At 42.6% G+C, this 16,331-nt stretch overlaps 1 protein-coding gene and 1 long non-coding RNA gene across 7 annotated transcripts in view; one reads left to right on the plus strand and one right to left on the minus strand.

Moving 5' to 3' along the window:
* The window catches only part of LOC116960415, a 31,849-nt gene extending 15,523 nt beyond the window's left edge, over nt 1-16,326 (minus strand). For 3 of the 5 annotated variants that reach the window (XR_004406378.2, XR_004406377.2, XR_004406380.2), the window contains exons 1-4: nt 13,594-16,326; nt 12,249-12,353; nt 5,444-5,679; nt 1,371-1,520 (exon numbers count right to left, since the gene is read on the minus strand). This is a non-coding gene — a long non-coding RNA (uncharacterized LOC116960415). The remainder of the gene's footprint in view (nt 1-1,370; nt 1,521-5,443; nt 5,680-12,248; nt 12,354-13,593) is intronic. The other 2 variants (XR_004406379.2, XR_004406376.2) reach the window with 2 other exon arrangements.
* The window catches only part of LOC104365816 (androgen dependent TFPI regulating protein), a 33,706-nt gene that overhangs the window by 16,251 nt on the left and 1,124 nt on the right, over nt 1-16,331 (plus strand). For both annotated transcript variants that reach the window (XM_009972659.2, XM_032987770.1), the window contains 2 exons: nt 4,652-4,767; nt 9,759-9,910. In XM_009972659.2, coding sequence (XP_009970961.2) covers nt 4,652-4,767; nt 9,759-9,910 — 268 coding nt within the window. The remainder of the gene's footprint in view (nt 1-4,651; nt 4,768-9,758; nt 9,911-16,331) is intronic.

A 16,331-nucleotide genomic window follows, 5' to 3' on the forward strand; every position in this document is an offset into this window, starting at 1 on the left:
GTGTTTTGATCTGTGTCAATCTGAGTTTAATAATTAAGTTTTCTTTAAAGCAAGAGGCAAAACTGTATATTTTAATTTGGCTCCATACAAATACTGCACTCTGCAGACATACGTCAGTTTAAGGATATTTAATGGCCATGCACTAGAGACCTATGGTAAAAATAACTTGAATGAGAAAATACATCTTTTTTATTGAGAAGGATACGAGAAGTCTTTAAAGCCTTTCAGCAAATATGATTAACTATGATATATGGTTTATCACTAACGATGCTGCCAAAGGCAACGTCTAGTGGCTGTGAGAGGGAAAAAATTTGGAAAGCCAACTGCGTGTCTTAGGTAAAGGGCAGGCTTTGCACCCTGTAGCCAGCCACGTGTTCCTCTGGTGTCTGGTGTATAAATATACATCTGCTCTCATAAACATGTTAGGTTATTTGGTAGAAATTCCACAGTGATTTTACTGTTAATGGACAAACTGGGCTCAGCAGAAATATGTGAAGTCACCACTGGACTCTGGGATAGCAGAAGTGCAAGGGAAGATTTTCTCACGTGTTTTTTGGGCCTGGGGTGTATGTGTGCACGAGAAGGAAGTGGGAAAAAGAAAAGAAGCTTTATATCCACAAAGGAAAAATGCTAAACCAAAAGATTTTCATCCTGGTAGTGTATTGAAGTAGCTGAGAACTGTTGTAGAAATCTGTCTTGAGAAGGCATTTGCATGGCAACTTTAAATGACCCTACAAAACCCATGTCTAGTTCATATATACAGTGATCCTCTCTAACTGGGAATAGGCTAATAGTCTATCAATAAAATTGGGTTAATATATAGCAAAACATTTTTTAAAAGACGCAATTATTTGTACAGAAGACATAGCACATGTTTTTGTAGGTCATGTGCCAGTGTCATCATTGGACGTGGGAAGAAAGAAGCTTTCCTATGCCACAACAATTTTTTTTTTTTTTTTTTTTCCAAATCAGGATAAATCCAAGACCTTTAACAAACTGTTCCCCAAACAAGAGGAAGACAGCCCCACTCCTGAATGCTTTTGCTGCTCTTAGAGGTGGAAGCACTCTTCCAGGGAGTGGGAAGCTCGGCTTCAAGCCCCTGTGAATCAAGCATAGCAGAAATTTGAACCTACCCCTTCCACTAAAATCTTGGCTATTTCCAAAAGCACCCAAATTTTCCAGCTTTGCCAATGACATTCAAACTTCTTTTGATTTACAGGCCTCTGAGTATTTTCTCTAACTCCTCTATAAGTGGAGGAGAGCCCGCCAAAAGAAGACTAATTGAGCAAATCAGCATTTTCTAGATCAACATAGAATAGAAAGAAGGGCTCCCAGCCATCTTTTTCAACCACTACCAGTTTGCTACCCACCTGCAGTGCCAATGCATGTGTTGGAGCCGTGGGTTCCCCGTCGCCACCCCCAGCTTGTTGCTCCCCGTGCCAGCACCGTGCCGCCTGCCCGTTGTTAGCGTGCCGCTCCAGCGTGTCTCTGCCCATCACCCAGAGTAGTGCCGCTCACTCCTGGGAGGCAAAGGAGAAACTCTAAATGAGGTGCAAAGCTCTGCTCTTCTCTTCCCCTCTTCCTGTGGGATTTGGGTGCTGTAAGGCAGCGCAAAGATGTTTGAACTGAGAAAGAGAAGAAGTAGGCTAAGCAAGTGGAGACATTGGTGGTCTTAGTCATGAGAGCTTGCTCCCTCCAGAAGAGGAGAGCTCCCGTTTCTCCATGCTTTCATTCTCTGCTTTGGGACCTCTGGAGTCTGCATGGCCCTTGGTAGATGGTTCACAGGAAAACTGAGGCGCTGTCAGAGATGCCCAGGGGATGCCTGGCAGAATCACACTCACCTTCTTGCCTAGATTCTCCTCTAAAGGGCTTGCCCAACTCCCCTGGGTGGTTGCTTCCCTGCATGCCCTTGCTACATATTTCCCAGTATAATGCTAAACCTCTCTTTAGGAAAACTGAACCAATCGCCCTTGGTCCTACCCATGATGGACACGGAGAACTTGTCCATCACAGTCATCACTGTATCAACCTCTTGAGCCTTTGAAACCTCTCTCATTTTCCTTTTCTCTCTACAAGCAACGACACATTCAGTCCTGATTTCTACGCCTGTCTTTGGACTGCTTTCCTGTTCATACTTTCTTGCTGTTTGTGCTGTCTTTTGCTGGACATGCTCCAAATTATCTGCACTTGTCAAAATGGGGTGCCCTAAATCAGAGAGAGAATGCCAGCCAAAACCTCCTCAGTTCAAGTGGAGCAGCAAGCAGCATAGTTACTTCCCAGGTCTTTCTTACACACAATACTCTTGTTAATACCATCCCAGAACGCTTTTTCTATTAAAGCAGCATCATACTGCTGACTTGTACTTATTTAACATTCACTCTGAGAAAAAAATGCCCCAAACTAAGGAAATAAGTATATAAAATAACCCGCACTAAAAACTGTTCGCTTCAACAAAGGATTGTTTCACCAGGTCACTCCCACTAAATCCCTCTTAGGACAGCAATAATGTGGCTGGAACAGCCAGTTTATAGTTGTTAAAAGTGTTTAAGTTAATGAAAAGACCAGCAAGGACATTTCATGTAGCCCAAAGGAATTTTGTAACCCACTGGATGTCAGACGAAAACCAGGACTTACATCCACTTTGCATAACGGACAAATCCACTGTGAAAGGCTAAAGCCTAAAAGTGGGGACAAAGTGCAAGTTTTCCATCATTGTTGTCTTGCATGGGCATTTTGGACAAACTATTGACCATCTATGGAAAATAAACTTTTTTTTAGTCATTCTAAAAGCAGCTTAACACATAGATTTCTGACTAAAAGACAGTTACGGGATTGTATATGGAAACTATGTGCAACAAAGACATTTTTCTGGTTAAATGAATCTAGGAATCGCTTGTACTGATACAACGAGACCTCTGCTATCAATCAAGTGGGTTGTAGAGCTGAAGAGTATCTTTGTGAAACAGAACAGGGGAAAACCTCAGTGCCAATGAGTGTGAGGAACTGGAACATCAAATAATCCTTTTCTATCTCTTTTCTCTGAAAAATGATAACTGAGATGGAAAGGTTATTTTGTTAGTAGGACATCCAGGTACGAATAGCAGCTCCTGGGGGTGCTGGGGGGCCTGAGGGAGGACATGCAGCTTCCAGTGAGCTGTCACTTGTCATGGCAGACAAAAATGGATGTCTGACTCTTAAGCAAATAGGTGAAGAATGTTTTCATGCATGCTGTATGTAGCTCAATGTTCATTTAGGGAACTTCATGTCTATTTGTGGCAACTTGTACTATAAATGTACAGCAATAAAACTTTGACACCATACTACCAGATCAGATACTCAGCGCAGCTTCTGACAAATACAAACATTGAAGGTACTAGAACCACTTCCCTGGGACAAGAAGAAATTTCCTACCATATACCCAGCAGGTTGTGCCTTTAGGGAAAAACAAAAAAATCATTAGCTTGGTGGTTTTTTCTATTTAAAAGTCTATCTATCTTTCTCTGCTGCCCTTCCTCCCTTCCTTCCCCCATCTACACATGAAACTGATTAGTTAATAGGAATTTAACCAACTAGTCAGCTACAGTTGTTGCTATAGTTTTCTCACATTTCACCTCATTGAGTGTTTTTGCTGTCTTGTTCCCCAGCGCTGTTTAGGTTTTCTGTCCTAGGTATTGCAACTTAAAACTATAATTTACTTGCACAGCAAGCATTATTACAAAATTTTAGTGGAGAAATTTCAGCCCAACAAATTATTTTCTGAAGTTGCCACAAATCAGCCAACAAGTTGAGGTGCTAACAACCCCATAGCTCCGCATTTCCCATTTAACATCCGAGCCCAGAAGGACTTCTGCTGTGCTCCCAACCTCCCTCCCCACAGCGAGGAGCATCCATCTTGGAGGCAGCTCCCCACCACAAAACAGTCAGTGCCACCAAGCTGGCTGCCCTGTGCTGAAAATCTTCCATGCTTGGAGAGTTATCAAAAAGGCCCTTGAAACTGAGGCTGCTTAATACAATTTAAACTCTTTGACAAAAACAGAGAGAAGAAAAAAAGCCCTTCTCCAGCAAGCTAACTCTTTACTAACTCTTGGTTAAGCTTGTTTGAAGTTCCCTCATCATCTTGAATCACAGCTAACATAAGTCCTATGTATGTTTACCACCATTTACAAAGAGAAACAAAGCACACTGCAATTGCACTGGAGTAAATAATAAATGACAATCTATAAAATACAATAACAACTTGAAAAGAACATGAAGGCAATTCAGCAACTGCTTAATGAGTTCAAAGAAGAGACTTCTGACATCCTCAAAAGCACATAACAATAGACTTCAATATCTTTTGTACTCTAACGGGAATTACCAAAACATTTATGGCATTATAAAATGTAAAAGGAAACCTCACCTATTACAAAGTAATGCAGATCATTTGACAAGCAGATCTCATTACAGTACTTTTTACAGCATACTAACAAGAAAATTTCTGTGCTCGTTACTGCAGGGGGACTTATTCACTAGTATACATGTATGTGTACAATTACATTGAGTATTGTTAAATAATCCTTTGCTCACGGGCAGGCTCTTGGGCTTTGTGACCAGCAGTGACTGAGGGCAAGGTGCTGTGGCTGGTCAGTGACGGACTCTCTTTTCTCCACAGCACACGGCTGTATTGCCATTTGCTGTCCTGGAAATCCTTGCCCTGCCGCACCGTTACCCAGCAAAGAAGAAGGGATTGATCCTACTAGGATTTGTCACTTTTCTGTATATCAGTTGGTAAGAAACACATACTTTAAAACATTTTTTCCAAGTGACCTACTTTGTAAAACAAGGTCAAACGCTGTACTTAGATTTAAGTTCTCGTGCAGGCACATGGGATACAGCCGTCTGTTCTGTGGAGAAGTCATTTAAATTTCAGCTGAGACCCATGAAAACTATTTCCAGACATAGGCAGAGCAGGTTTCTTCAAACACAATACAGGTTCTGAGACCATACATAGTATCTCCTGCTCTTCTAAGGCCTCTTACAGAAAAGCAACTAAATTGTCATAAACTCCTGGGTACTTTGAGTTATTTCTTCTGGGCTGGAGTTTTTATTTCTACCAGTACCATCAAATTTACCTCCACTCACTGTCTTGCTCACTGCAAAAACACCAAATCTCAAAGTTCTGGGGGTCACAGGAGCAGAAGAGGAGTAAAACTCAGTTTGGTATTTGGCAGGGACACACGGCTGGGTTTAGAAACCTGAGATAGAAAATGATACTCAAATCCAGGAGCAAACTGATGGGTAGCAAGCTGGCATCTGTCCCACTACCACCTCCCACTCCACCAGTGGACACTGCCTACATTTCCAGCAATGTACCACAGTTTATGTCCAACCTGTTGGTGTGTGATCCTGAGAGAATAAACTATATCTAACCAGCCCCCACCCCAGCCCATAGCCATCCACCCACCTCCTCTGTGTGTCTCATGCACCCCTGGACCTGAGGTTGCATCCATTCCTGCTCATTGCATCCTGGCTGCAGTGCCGGGGTCTGGAGGTATGGCCCACTCCATCTAAGTATGGGCAGCTGCCAACGCTTCAAACCCCTCTGAGGATGCCTTGTTGAGACTTGGCTCAGGAGCAGGTCCATATGGTTTCAGGGTACGCTGCGATATCACTTTCCTGAGCTCAGGAAACAGCTGGACCCTAGGGTGAAGGATACAGAGCAACTGGTCAGCAGGGACGTGGCTTGTCCTCATGCAAAGATTTCTGAGAAGTCACTGGGACTGTAAGGGAATCCATCCTTCCCCTTCCTATCCACCAGTTCTCACTCTCAGCTAGAGACTGCCTTCAGCCCACTGAATGAAAATGTGAAGTAGAAAATAAACTGCACGGGTGAAACACTCTTGTGACTTGAAACCCATCAGAGTGGCTGTGGAAGCAATGGACTTCACTGCTCTGTTACATAAACAAGTTAGGAGCCATTTATCCGAATCCAGCCCAGATCTCAATAGGATTATGACCACGGTTTCCTAAATTCCTTTTCTATGTTCTAGTTCACCCAGTTGCTTAAAATGCCAGCTTTGTTTCGCTTGTCTTCTGACAGCATTTGGTTTATACTGTCTTTGAGACCAGACTGCTCTCCAGGCAACTACTGCAGTCATGTGTGCCATGCTTTCCCCCAAAGCCCCTATCAGCTGAGCAATTTCACCCCACAGGAGACACGGCTCATGCCAGGACCTGAATCCTCATCAAGGGATGAGGATCCACAAAGGCATCAACACATTTGAGCCCTTCCAGTACCTTCTCTGACCTGACGTTGCATGGAGCTTAGTGGAAGGTGGTCCCTTAGAGCATTTGTCCCCTGTGTCCCAGGGCCCTGATAATTAGATAAAAGATATGAGGATTTCAATACTGTTGCTATCTCTCCTCCCAAGGCAACAAGGAATGTCCTGTCTGCTTTCTTTTTCCCTCCTTGTCTCGGTTCCCTGCAACCACAGACAATAGCTTTCAACTAAGAAAAATTTCTTAGCCTGTGCACTGAAATCTTAACACATGCATGCATTTTACGGTTGGTGCTGCAACCTGGTGACTTTTTAATAGCCCCATTTGGGCACCTTATGTTTCACAAGCAACAGAATCCTTCCTAAAAGCCTCTCCTTGAACTGTCCCTATCATCACCATTCTTCCCCTTCCCCAGTATTGATGGATTGAGAACTGACTGGTCCCTGCAAGGCAGCTGAGAGACCGAGCAGCCGGAGATGCCTTGCACCAGGTCCCTGCCTCTGAGCCAGGATCTGCTGCACCTCTGAATACCCATAGTGTTCAAAAAGGAAAGGGGACTCTCAGCTGCGGGACACCCGGGCTAAGAGAACCATTAGGCATGTTAGTTAATTCTTGCAAGGATGGATCTTGCACCTCCTGGTTGCATTAAGTAATGCCTTACTCCTGGAGTCATCACACCGACAGCAGTGAAGTTTATATAAATTTTAGAATAGGCATTTTAAATCTTAGAAAGGAAGTAACAATAGATTGTCCTTTCCCATTTCAGTGGTAATAGATCAGCATAAAATAAACCCTAATCTTCACAATTTTGTAAGTGGCTTCAGAGAAAAGTTCAAACTACCTTTGCAAGGGATTATAAATCATTATAGATTGCATTCTGTATAAAAAACTAAAATATCGAAAAACCCAAACCAATTAAATCTAATGACTGATGGCTTTCTTGTAATATGGCCATATTCTACCTCTGTTAGGGATCAACATATTTTTCCTTCACTGCTGTTCATTTTCAGTTCACAACCTTTTAATGTTGAATTAACCACAGTCTCAGAGAGCTCATATGTGGCCAATATGTTATTTTCTCCTTTTTGAGATTTTCCAATTTAATAATTCCCTAGAGACACTTTTTTTCCCCCTTCAGTGATTGCAGTGGTCCCACTGACATTAGTGGACATGTAACGAGAAGTTGCATCCAGCTGTGTTATGACAGCACATCAGCACTCCCTCATATGCATATGCTGTCCTTTATCCTACAGTAGTTTGGCAACTTTGGTTATACCCAGGGCTGCTATCTCAATCTATCCTCCCCATAATTCTGGGCATTGTCTGCTTCTGACTCACTCACTGATATCCAAGATAAATCTTGGTAAAAATTGAAATTTGGTGAAACAAAACCTTCAGAATAAAAAGCCTCTGAATCCTGCATGTGATTACCCATGAGCAATATGTATTTGCAAGTTGTGGGGTGTATTTTATGAAATCCCTAGGGAAAAAAAAAACAACCAACCAACCAAAAAAAACAAACACAAGCAAACAAACAAACAAAAACACAAACAAAAACCACTAAGCCCCCAAACTGTCAAACACGCTATGATCAAAATGAGTAAATTCAGGAATCTGGAGGTATGCCCCAAGGTAAAACCCCTGGCAACACACAGCTCCCACCAAGTCAGAAAGCTGAAAGTGCTATAGTGCTTCTGCATGGTCATTTGTTTAGGTTTGAAAATACGGGTTGGAGTGCTTCATATGAGGCACACCAGCTGGCCAAATTGCATCAAGATAATCTAGTGCCTCATTATATAAAATAAAGGCAGTTGTCACTCTGTTTCACTGTTTGAGACACGTTAAGGAAATAGTAGCCCTGTGCAGGGAAGAACACATACTGACATTTGCACAGGCTCCACTTAGTACGCCGTCTCCAGTATCTCTGCTCAGCCTCCCTGTGGCCTTTTGTGCAGCTTTTTTTTTTTGTTTTGGATTTTTTTTAATTACTTATCTGTTTCACAGCCCTGTTTGTTTGATGAAAGAATGTGAAAATGTGTCTCTACTCTTAACATTTCCGTGCTCAGTCAGGGCAGCTCCACTACCAACTCCCTCCATTTCTCCACTCTACCTCTTAGGTGGGGGTTAGTGAATCTCTTGTGACAGGCAATGTAAAAAAGGTGGGGGTTTATGCCCTACCCCTTCATTTTCTAACTAGAGAAAGGAGAAATCGTAGGAGAAATCACCTTTTCAGACTTTTTTTTTTTTCTTAGCACTCTGCCATTCCACAGTTTCGTGACACAGTTTCAGGCTGGTGGGGCAGCCTGGTTGTCACTTCTCTTGGAGGCGTGATGCTCAGTGTAAGGTGGCAGGCTGGGCGCCATCAGAGAGAGTGGGACTGCATTCCTATGTTAGCACTGGTGGTGGAAAGTATGGCATACTCCTCAGGTGTGGTTTTTTTTAATGAAGAACTAAACCTTTTAGGGCTCTTTACACCCAAAGGAGCTTTTTTTTGGGGAAGTGCTGCCCATCATTAGAATGGCACTTCCTCATAACAATCGCTGGAGACCTGCCCTATTTTTTATATTCTTTACATATTCCATATATTTAATTTTATTCATAAAAATGTAATTCCCACTATATTTAATATAGATACCAATTTTTATATATATATTCTTAATATTAAAGACCATTTAAATATTCTTAAGTCCAGGCATTTTCTACCAGACACCCTTATGAGATGTAAACAATGAAAATAATATCAGTGAACAGACAGCCACTGCAAGACTTTTTTGAGAGAAGAAAAAGGTAGAAAGAGAGGGCCTAAGTAGAAGAAAAGAAGCCCTTTAAAGCAGGCATATTCATCCTCTTCCTTTTCCTTATTTCCCTTTCCCAAACGGTGCTTTGCAAATGGTTCTGGCACAAAGGAGCAGAGCAGCTGCATCTGTTTCCTACCTACCTGCTCCTCCTCTCCTCTTCCCCTTAGACCAAGAGAAAAGGTGCTGGAGAACTCCCCTTGTCCTCTCGCCTCCCAAAAACTTCTTTCCACTCTCCAAACAGCAGTCGACAGCAGCAGGATAGAGACAGTGAGAAACAGCACTTTGTCTCCACAGACCCTTGAGATCTGGAGAGAGGCTGAAAAGCTGTTGTAACTAAAGACTAAACACATATGTGAGAGCTTATCTGAATAAGCTTCACTTAGAATAGCCAAGTGCACATCCCTAATTCTGAGCATTTTGCTATTTTACTGTTATTTTACTGCCATTAATAGCCAGTGCCACCAGGATGACAGCAGAACACTCTGTGCATTTCAACCTGCGCTGAAACCCATCTAATTTAGCAGTGGCTCAAGTGTGCTTCACAGCAAATAGCCCAAATGCCGAGGAGATGTATCGGCAGCTGAGCTAATTTTCTCTGTATCAAGACTGTTTTGATTGCTTGGCCCTTCAGGAGTGAGAAATCATTAAGTGGTTCTTCTAACTGAATGGTCCTAATCAAAGGTCATTTCTCTCCTTGCCTAGGGTCCTCTGGATTTATTCTGTAACGGGAGAGTGGGTATATCCTCTCTTTGCTTTGTTCAGCCCGGCTGGGCTAGCAGCCTTTTTCACTGGTAGCCTTGCCATCATCGTCTCTTTCTACAACTTCGGGGAGTTCCTCAACCGTATGATATGGGGTCAGTCCAAGTTTTGTTTTTCACTTCTATCTATATGAAAAAAAAAAAAAAAAATCTAAAATGAATTCCTTTGGTTGTGAGGAAGGGGGCCCTTGTGCACTGGAGGGTGGCATTTGGGTGTCTGATAGATGCTGCAGGGTCCTGGCCAGTTACTAACAAACAGAGAACAAACCAGAGCAAGAATCCCAACCCTGCCAGATAAAGGCCAGGCCAGGTTTCTCTGATGTGGTTTGAGAAGAAACTCTAGCCAGCATAATCACGGGATTTTGAATTTCTTCTCAAACAAGTGTCCAGAGAAGCCAAATCTCTTCAGCTAAAACTCTTACACCTGCATCACGTGGTGCTTGTCAGACAAGGGAATGGCACTGATCACCGACAATTTATAGGAAGGCATTAGTGTATCCAAGTGAAAGAATCGCAGCAGCCCCATGAGTAAAACAGTACTTTGGAAAGTTTTACAAACTGTTGAGACCATCTCCCTTCTGCTTTGGTGGTGGTATAATCAGTAGTGATTTAAAGAAAATGAAAGGCAACTTCCTTGGACAAATGGGCAGTTAGAAGAAAAGAAAAAGTAGTTTAGGAGGACACATTCAACAGGTGGAAGAAAGAAAGAACCAACGAAGCAGCTTTGGGAGTTTGACATGGGATATTATTATTATTGTTATTATTATTGTTATTGTTATTATTGTTATTATTATTATTTATTTTCCACTTCTGGTTTCCTCCCTCCTTTTTCATTCAAGATTAAGTTTTTGAGGATGAAAGTGCTTCTGTCAGGAAACGTGTGTATTTTATTTAGGATAAATGTGTGAACATTTGCAATTTCTTAAACTAGCTTTCTGATGAAAGAAAAAATGCTGCAAAAACACCTCTGAAAATAAATAAGACAACCTCCCTCTGTTCTCAGGGAACATTTGATGCCTGATCCATTTTGTGAAGTCTCACATGCCTGTCAAGTCAAAGTAGAGTGTCTGTATCTAGTCTCTCACCATCCGTACTCAGCTACCTAAAAGCAGCAGATTGACTTTCAAATGTGCTGAATAACCAACTTCACCGTTTGATACCTTTGTAAATAAGATGCTTGCTCTACATGTCCATGTTTGGAAATTCTGGCTGAATTTTATTCTTGCATAAATATGATACAAGATGAGAATTGCTGGTAAATGAAAACAGATCTGCAGCCTTTCTGCACTGGCTCTGGTTTCAGAGGCATCACAAAAATAGCAACTATTACTAATCAAAGACCACATCATCACTACAAGTCCATATAGGTCTTTATATGAGATCTGATATCTGATACATGTAGGTATTTGATTTTTTTCATCACTGAGTACATATTAGCAATTTCAGGCCTAGAGTATGCCTGATGCATAAGCTGAAGATAATCAGAATTAAAATAATTTGATTTCCAAGGTGTTAATTGATCAGACAAAAGGTCATGCCAAGCAGAGATCAAATTAACTGCAAAAATTAGATGCATTTTGAACAGCTAACTAAATATATTCACTTCAGAGATGTTAATTTAAGAGATTTCTAAGAAACTGGGGCAAGCACTCAACTTCCTTTTCTGGGCACACTGACAGGCTGAAAAGCACCCCCAGTTGTGATAGCATGAATGTAACCCCAGAGAATATATATAAGCATGGCATACATGATATCCTCCGTTGATATCTGGTGTGCTTTTGCAATCCACAGAGGCCTCCTCTGTGCGGTGGGTCTGTCTCACCCATGCAATACTTGGTATTTTTCAAAGGAGCCACAAAATCAGAGCCTTAACATCTACATGGTGTTTTCATCCACGCACAGGGCACTCCCCCCGAGTTACTGCTCCCCATGTTTGTGCAAACCCTGGCTACTTCACGTGCACCCTCGGCTCTTCACCCCCAGGACTCGCAGCATTCCCTGGATTTGCTCCGCACCGATAAAACAAGCTGCAAGCTGCACCCCAATAGCTGGCAACTCTGCGGTAGCTGGGGGTACAGTCTGACAACAGGGGGGCTTTGGCAGCAATCACTTCTCAATAAAGCCCCTGCCCACCACCCCTCACTCCTTCCAATTCCTCCACACGCACCTCTTTCTTGCAAGCAGAGGCTGTTTTCAACTCTGATCTTTTTCCCCATCCATTTCCCAGTTGTGTCCACCCAAGAGAAAGGTAGAGTTTCCTTAAGCTGGTATTGATAACAAGGTCTCAATAAGCATTGAAACACAGCCAGAGGGATGCTATTCTGAATTACGGTGTGCAGAGTCTTAACATGTTCCTGACTGAGACAAACCTTTGGCTCAGCATTGCCGGAGTAAAAAGAGCTGCAAACTGAATTAAGACATGATACCAACATACCTTTCTTCTCACAGCAAAAATGCCTCCACGTATGTTTTTTTCATCCTACCCTTCCCTGTCTCTCCTTCCCATCATAATAAGGGAGATGATGCAGTTAAAATAGCCCTGCAAGAAAAAAAAAAAAAAACAAACAAAAAAAAACCCAAAAAACAATAAAAACCGACCAACCAACCAGCAAAAAACACACATAAAGCAAACCAATCTGTGGTGGTAGAGGACAGACCTCTTCACTTCATCTCTCCATACTCTCCCCTCCACCATGCCCACCTCCTCTCTCCCTCAAAAGAAATAAAAAAAAAAGAAAAAAAAAAAGATACTCAAAAGAAAATGTACATGGAAGCACATTCCTGCCCTCTCTTGCTTCCTGCTCAGTCCCCCAAAGGCACAGTTTGTGTTACAGACTAATGCAATTGTCCACTTGGTTCCTCCAGGCACATCTGGAAACACCTTCTCCAATAACATCTGTACCTCTGAGCAGTTAGACCTGATGCTGGTGGCACCTGCCAATGCAGAGAGCCCTGCCTGGGCTGCTGCGACCAGGCTTTGCCCCAAAGGGAAAGGCTCCGGGCAGCTGCTTCTTTTTCTTCCTTTCCCACTTGAAGGAAGAAAGCCCGCCGAGTTTATGCCCAGATAAACTGTGTTTATTTGAAGGTGCAAGAAGTGATTAACAAACAGCTCCACGTGAGTGGCAAGGCTGGTTTCCTTATGGACTTACATCATCTGGCAGACGGTAGGCTGCAAAAGAAGCTTATCCTACAACATACCATGCTTCACAGGGGCTCTCTTCGATGTTCCTTTTTAGATTCAGGTCACCATCAATATTCCTAAAACCAGCTACATAAATATTTGCTCCTTTTCACCATTAAAGGTATATTCAGTTCCAACTTATTCCAAAGTCTGTGGATGGCAGCTTTCAGCTTGAAGCAAGTAATTTTTAAAGCTATGTCCTGTGCTAGGCCAAGGAGATACAGTATCATTTCTGACAGCTGGAAAATCCAGGCTGTTGAATAATATAACCTTGTTTTTCCTTTTCAGAACAAACAAAAGATGCCAGACCCTAAATTTTTTTTATTATTTATAGACAAATTGTTTCATACAGTATTGGAGGTTTTAAAAATGTATTATCTCTCATGTGCCTCTCCCTCCCCTCGCACAGTTGGATTGGTGGTAACTAAGGCAACCCAGCTGCACAGCCTGAGAGGCACAGAAAATAGTACCAGTAATGACTTTTTTTTTGTTTTAAATCCCAGAGTTTCTAGAGTACTAGACAATGTTGAGCAATACAGAAACTCCAAAGAGGATAATTGAAAACAATGGGCTGATTCTTTTACTGCCATAAATTTACCTCAGCCAAGAATTTGGCTGCAGGGTCCGATACCAAAGATGAACCGTGCAATAGCTTCTTCTGTTCCTGATGGGTAGAAAACATCATGCAGTCAAGTGATCTAGTGTTACTTTGACCAGTTGAACTAGAATCCTGAAAAATAAAGCAAAGCAGTTTTCCCTCAGGTTCTGCTCCTGGTGAGACAACCAGATCCTCAGGAGAAATTCTGATCAAAGTTCTCTACATCCAACAGAGCAACATTTCAAGTGAGGTCTTTTCTCTGGCACCAGCATTTGAAGATGGAGCAGATTCATTTAACACACCTGAAAAAAAAAAAAAACCCAAACCAAACCAAACAAAACCCAAACTAACATTCATCAGCTGCTTCATTTCAATACTTTGAAATGCAGGTGGATAGGAGCCACAGCTAGCAACAGCTACTGGCCCCAGCAGTGATTTAAGTACCTGCTGAGGGACACTGGGCAGACCACTTGCGAGATTTTACAGGCACAAGACCTCTGCCAAGTCCAGAGAAATGCTCATCCCCAGGCGGTGGAACCGTCCTTCGGCAGAGAAACGGGGCAGAAAGGGAGGCTGGCTGTCGGAACGGGCAGCAGCTCCGACAGACCCATGCCTGGATGCCTGCTGTCCTCCAGAAGGGAAAGCTCTTGTCAGCAGGTGGCTGAGGAACACCGAGGGGGCAAAGCTGGAATTAAAGATACTCCAGAGCAAGGGATAAGGCAGTACGACAAGAATAAGAGCTGTTGCTCTTAGAAAAAAGATGAAACTTATGGTGGAGTAACTTCCTTGTGCCCAGGGCATGGATGGATGTGCTCCTCCAGATCTTCTGGGAGCTCTTGAATGTCTTGTGAAGGCATTGCTGAAAGATATTCACCTGAGGCTGAGCTGAAGTCAGATGACAGTCTTCTCTTTAACATATTTTTCCTCTTCTTTTTGAAGTACTTTTTCATGAAATGCAGTTTTGCAGAAGCATATAACTTGTTTTAGGAACTGATTGTTTTCCCCGGGTTTTATTTTTATATTTACGTGCTTGTGAAACCAAGCTCCCTTAATACCCTGTGGTCAGCTGTTGGGAAACCCAGCCTGTGTGACAGCGCATGAACCTGTGCAATATAAAGCAATACCATAACATGATTGAATTCTCAATGCTTTCATTCTCCCGAGCAGCTATTGAGATCACAGAAACCTAAGTGGCAAATAAAGGGATGCAAAGGGCAACCGTGTGGGGTATGAAGTCATTCTACCACTGTATTGGTACAGGCTTATGAACAGAAGTTTTTGTATGAATGTTAAAATGCTCATGTTCTGCAGGTAGTTATTAATCCAGACACAGGTTCCACCCTTCGTTATTACAGTGTCTGGGAAGGATTTTTAAACTGAGCCTGCTTTCCAGAACATATCTTCATTTGTTCTATCTTGCGTTTAAAAGCAAAGAATAAGAGTCCAGGGTATATCCATTTCTTTATATGAGCAAATAATGTTTATGTCTACAATTTCACTATATTGCCAGTGACGAATGGAACTCAAATTGAAGAGGATTTACAGCCCAGAGTTTGCAAACTAAATACAAATATTTACTTTTGTCTCATCCATTCATCCCAGTTGTCCCACAAACCTGTGACAGCATACTTATATCCTTCATATTTATCACTCCCCCAAGCTGCAGTTCACCCCCTGGGTTGAGGAATCTAGCTATTTAAAGGAAACCTGCACCATCTGTCGCACACCCTACTCTTGCTGACGAGTTTATCTGATGATCCCCCAGAGGGAGACCGAATCGGAAGCTCTGGCAACCCAGGGCTTACGATTTCAGCACTGGAGGCCAGACATTAACAGGTGCCAGCTAATACGCTGTCCCTGGTCTAATAGGCTAGTCTTTTTTTTTTTTTTTTTTCCTTATGGTGGAGTTTTTTCCTCCCTCATCTTTAAAATTTCTGTTTGGTCAGTACTAAATAATTATATGATCATTTAGTAAGGAAAAAATGACATAATTTTCTTCCATATCAGGTCAATTGACAAATGCTGTGCAGGCTGGAGATAAATCAAGTACCGCTATTAGTGTTTCAGAGCCTCTGAGGTCTATGGACAAGGAAAGCACCTTTAAAAGAGGGTTCCCTGTGAGTAAATGATTATCAACAGGGAAGAAAAGAAGATGAGACGGTGCTTTAGATAAGGGTACCTGAATATATTTGGTCATTGCCACATTTGGTGCCGCACGGTAGCACATCTGGTCACTAGCTGGTGCTTCAGAAAGCTGTGGGTCTTTGTTAGGTCCTCTGCCCTCCTGGCCAGACACGTGAGGACACTCCAGTTATTTTAGCTGCAGGATTAATCATCTGCTGCCTTTTCAGATGAGCTTTATTTTTAAAGCTTTCCACGTATTCTTACACCAAGCTAGGCTTCTTTGGTGGCGGATACTTTTTCCTCACTAGCCAAGCACTGTTATTTTCCAGCGATGTGGCCCGTGGTAGATTTCAAATCATTCCTCAGTAGCCGAGTAATCCCCTACTTGCTGGGGACATCCCAGGCTCATTCGACTTTTGCAGCGCTTTGGCACCAGCGGCTGGTCCAAGCCGTGCGCTCATAGCTCACTCCCACTCCCACTCCCAGGTGGGTTTGGTTCCCCCGGGGTGCTGGGGCCAGGTTCACATCCTCCTCCCAACAGCGTGCTTGATCTGTGAGAGGATTTCTCTGTTGTGCCTTGTTTTCCAATAATCTCTTCTCCTCTGCTTCCAAAC

This window comes from Tyto alba, unplaced genomic scaffold, assembly GCF_018691265.1.
Source record: "Tyto alba isolate M040663 unplaced genomic scaffold, T.alba_DEE_v4.0 Super-Scaffold_48, whole genome shotgun sequence".
NCBI lineage: Eukaryota > Metazoa > Chordata > Aves > Strigiformes > Tytonidae > Tyto > Tyto alba.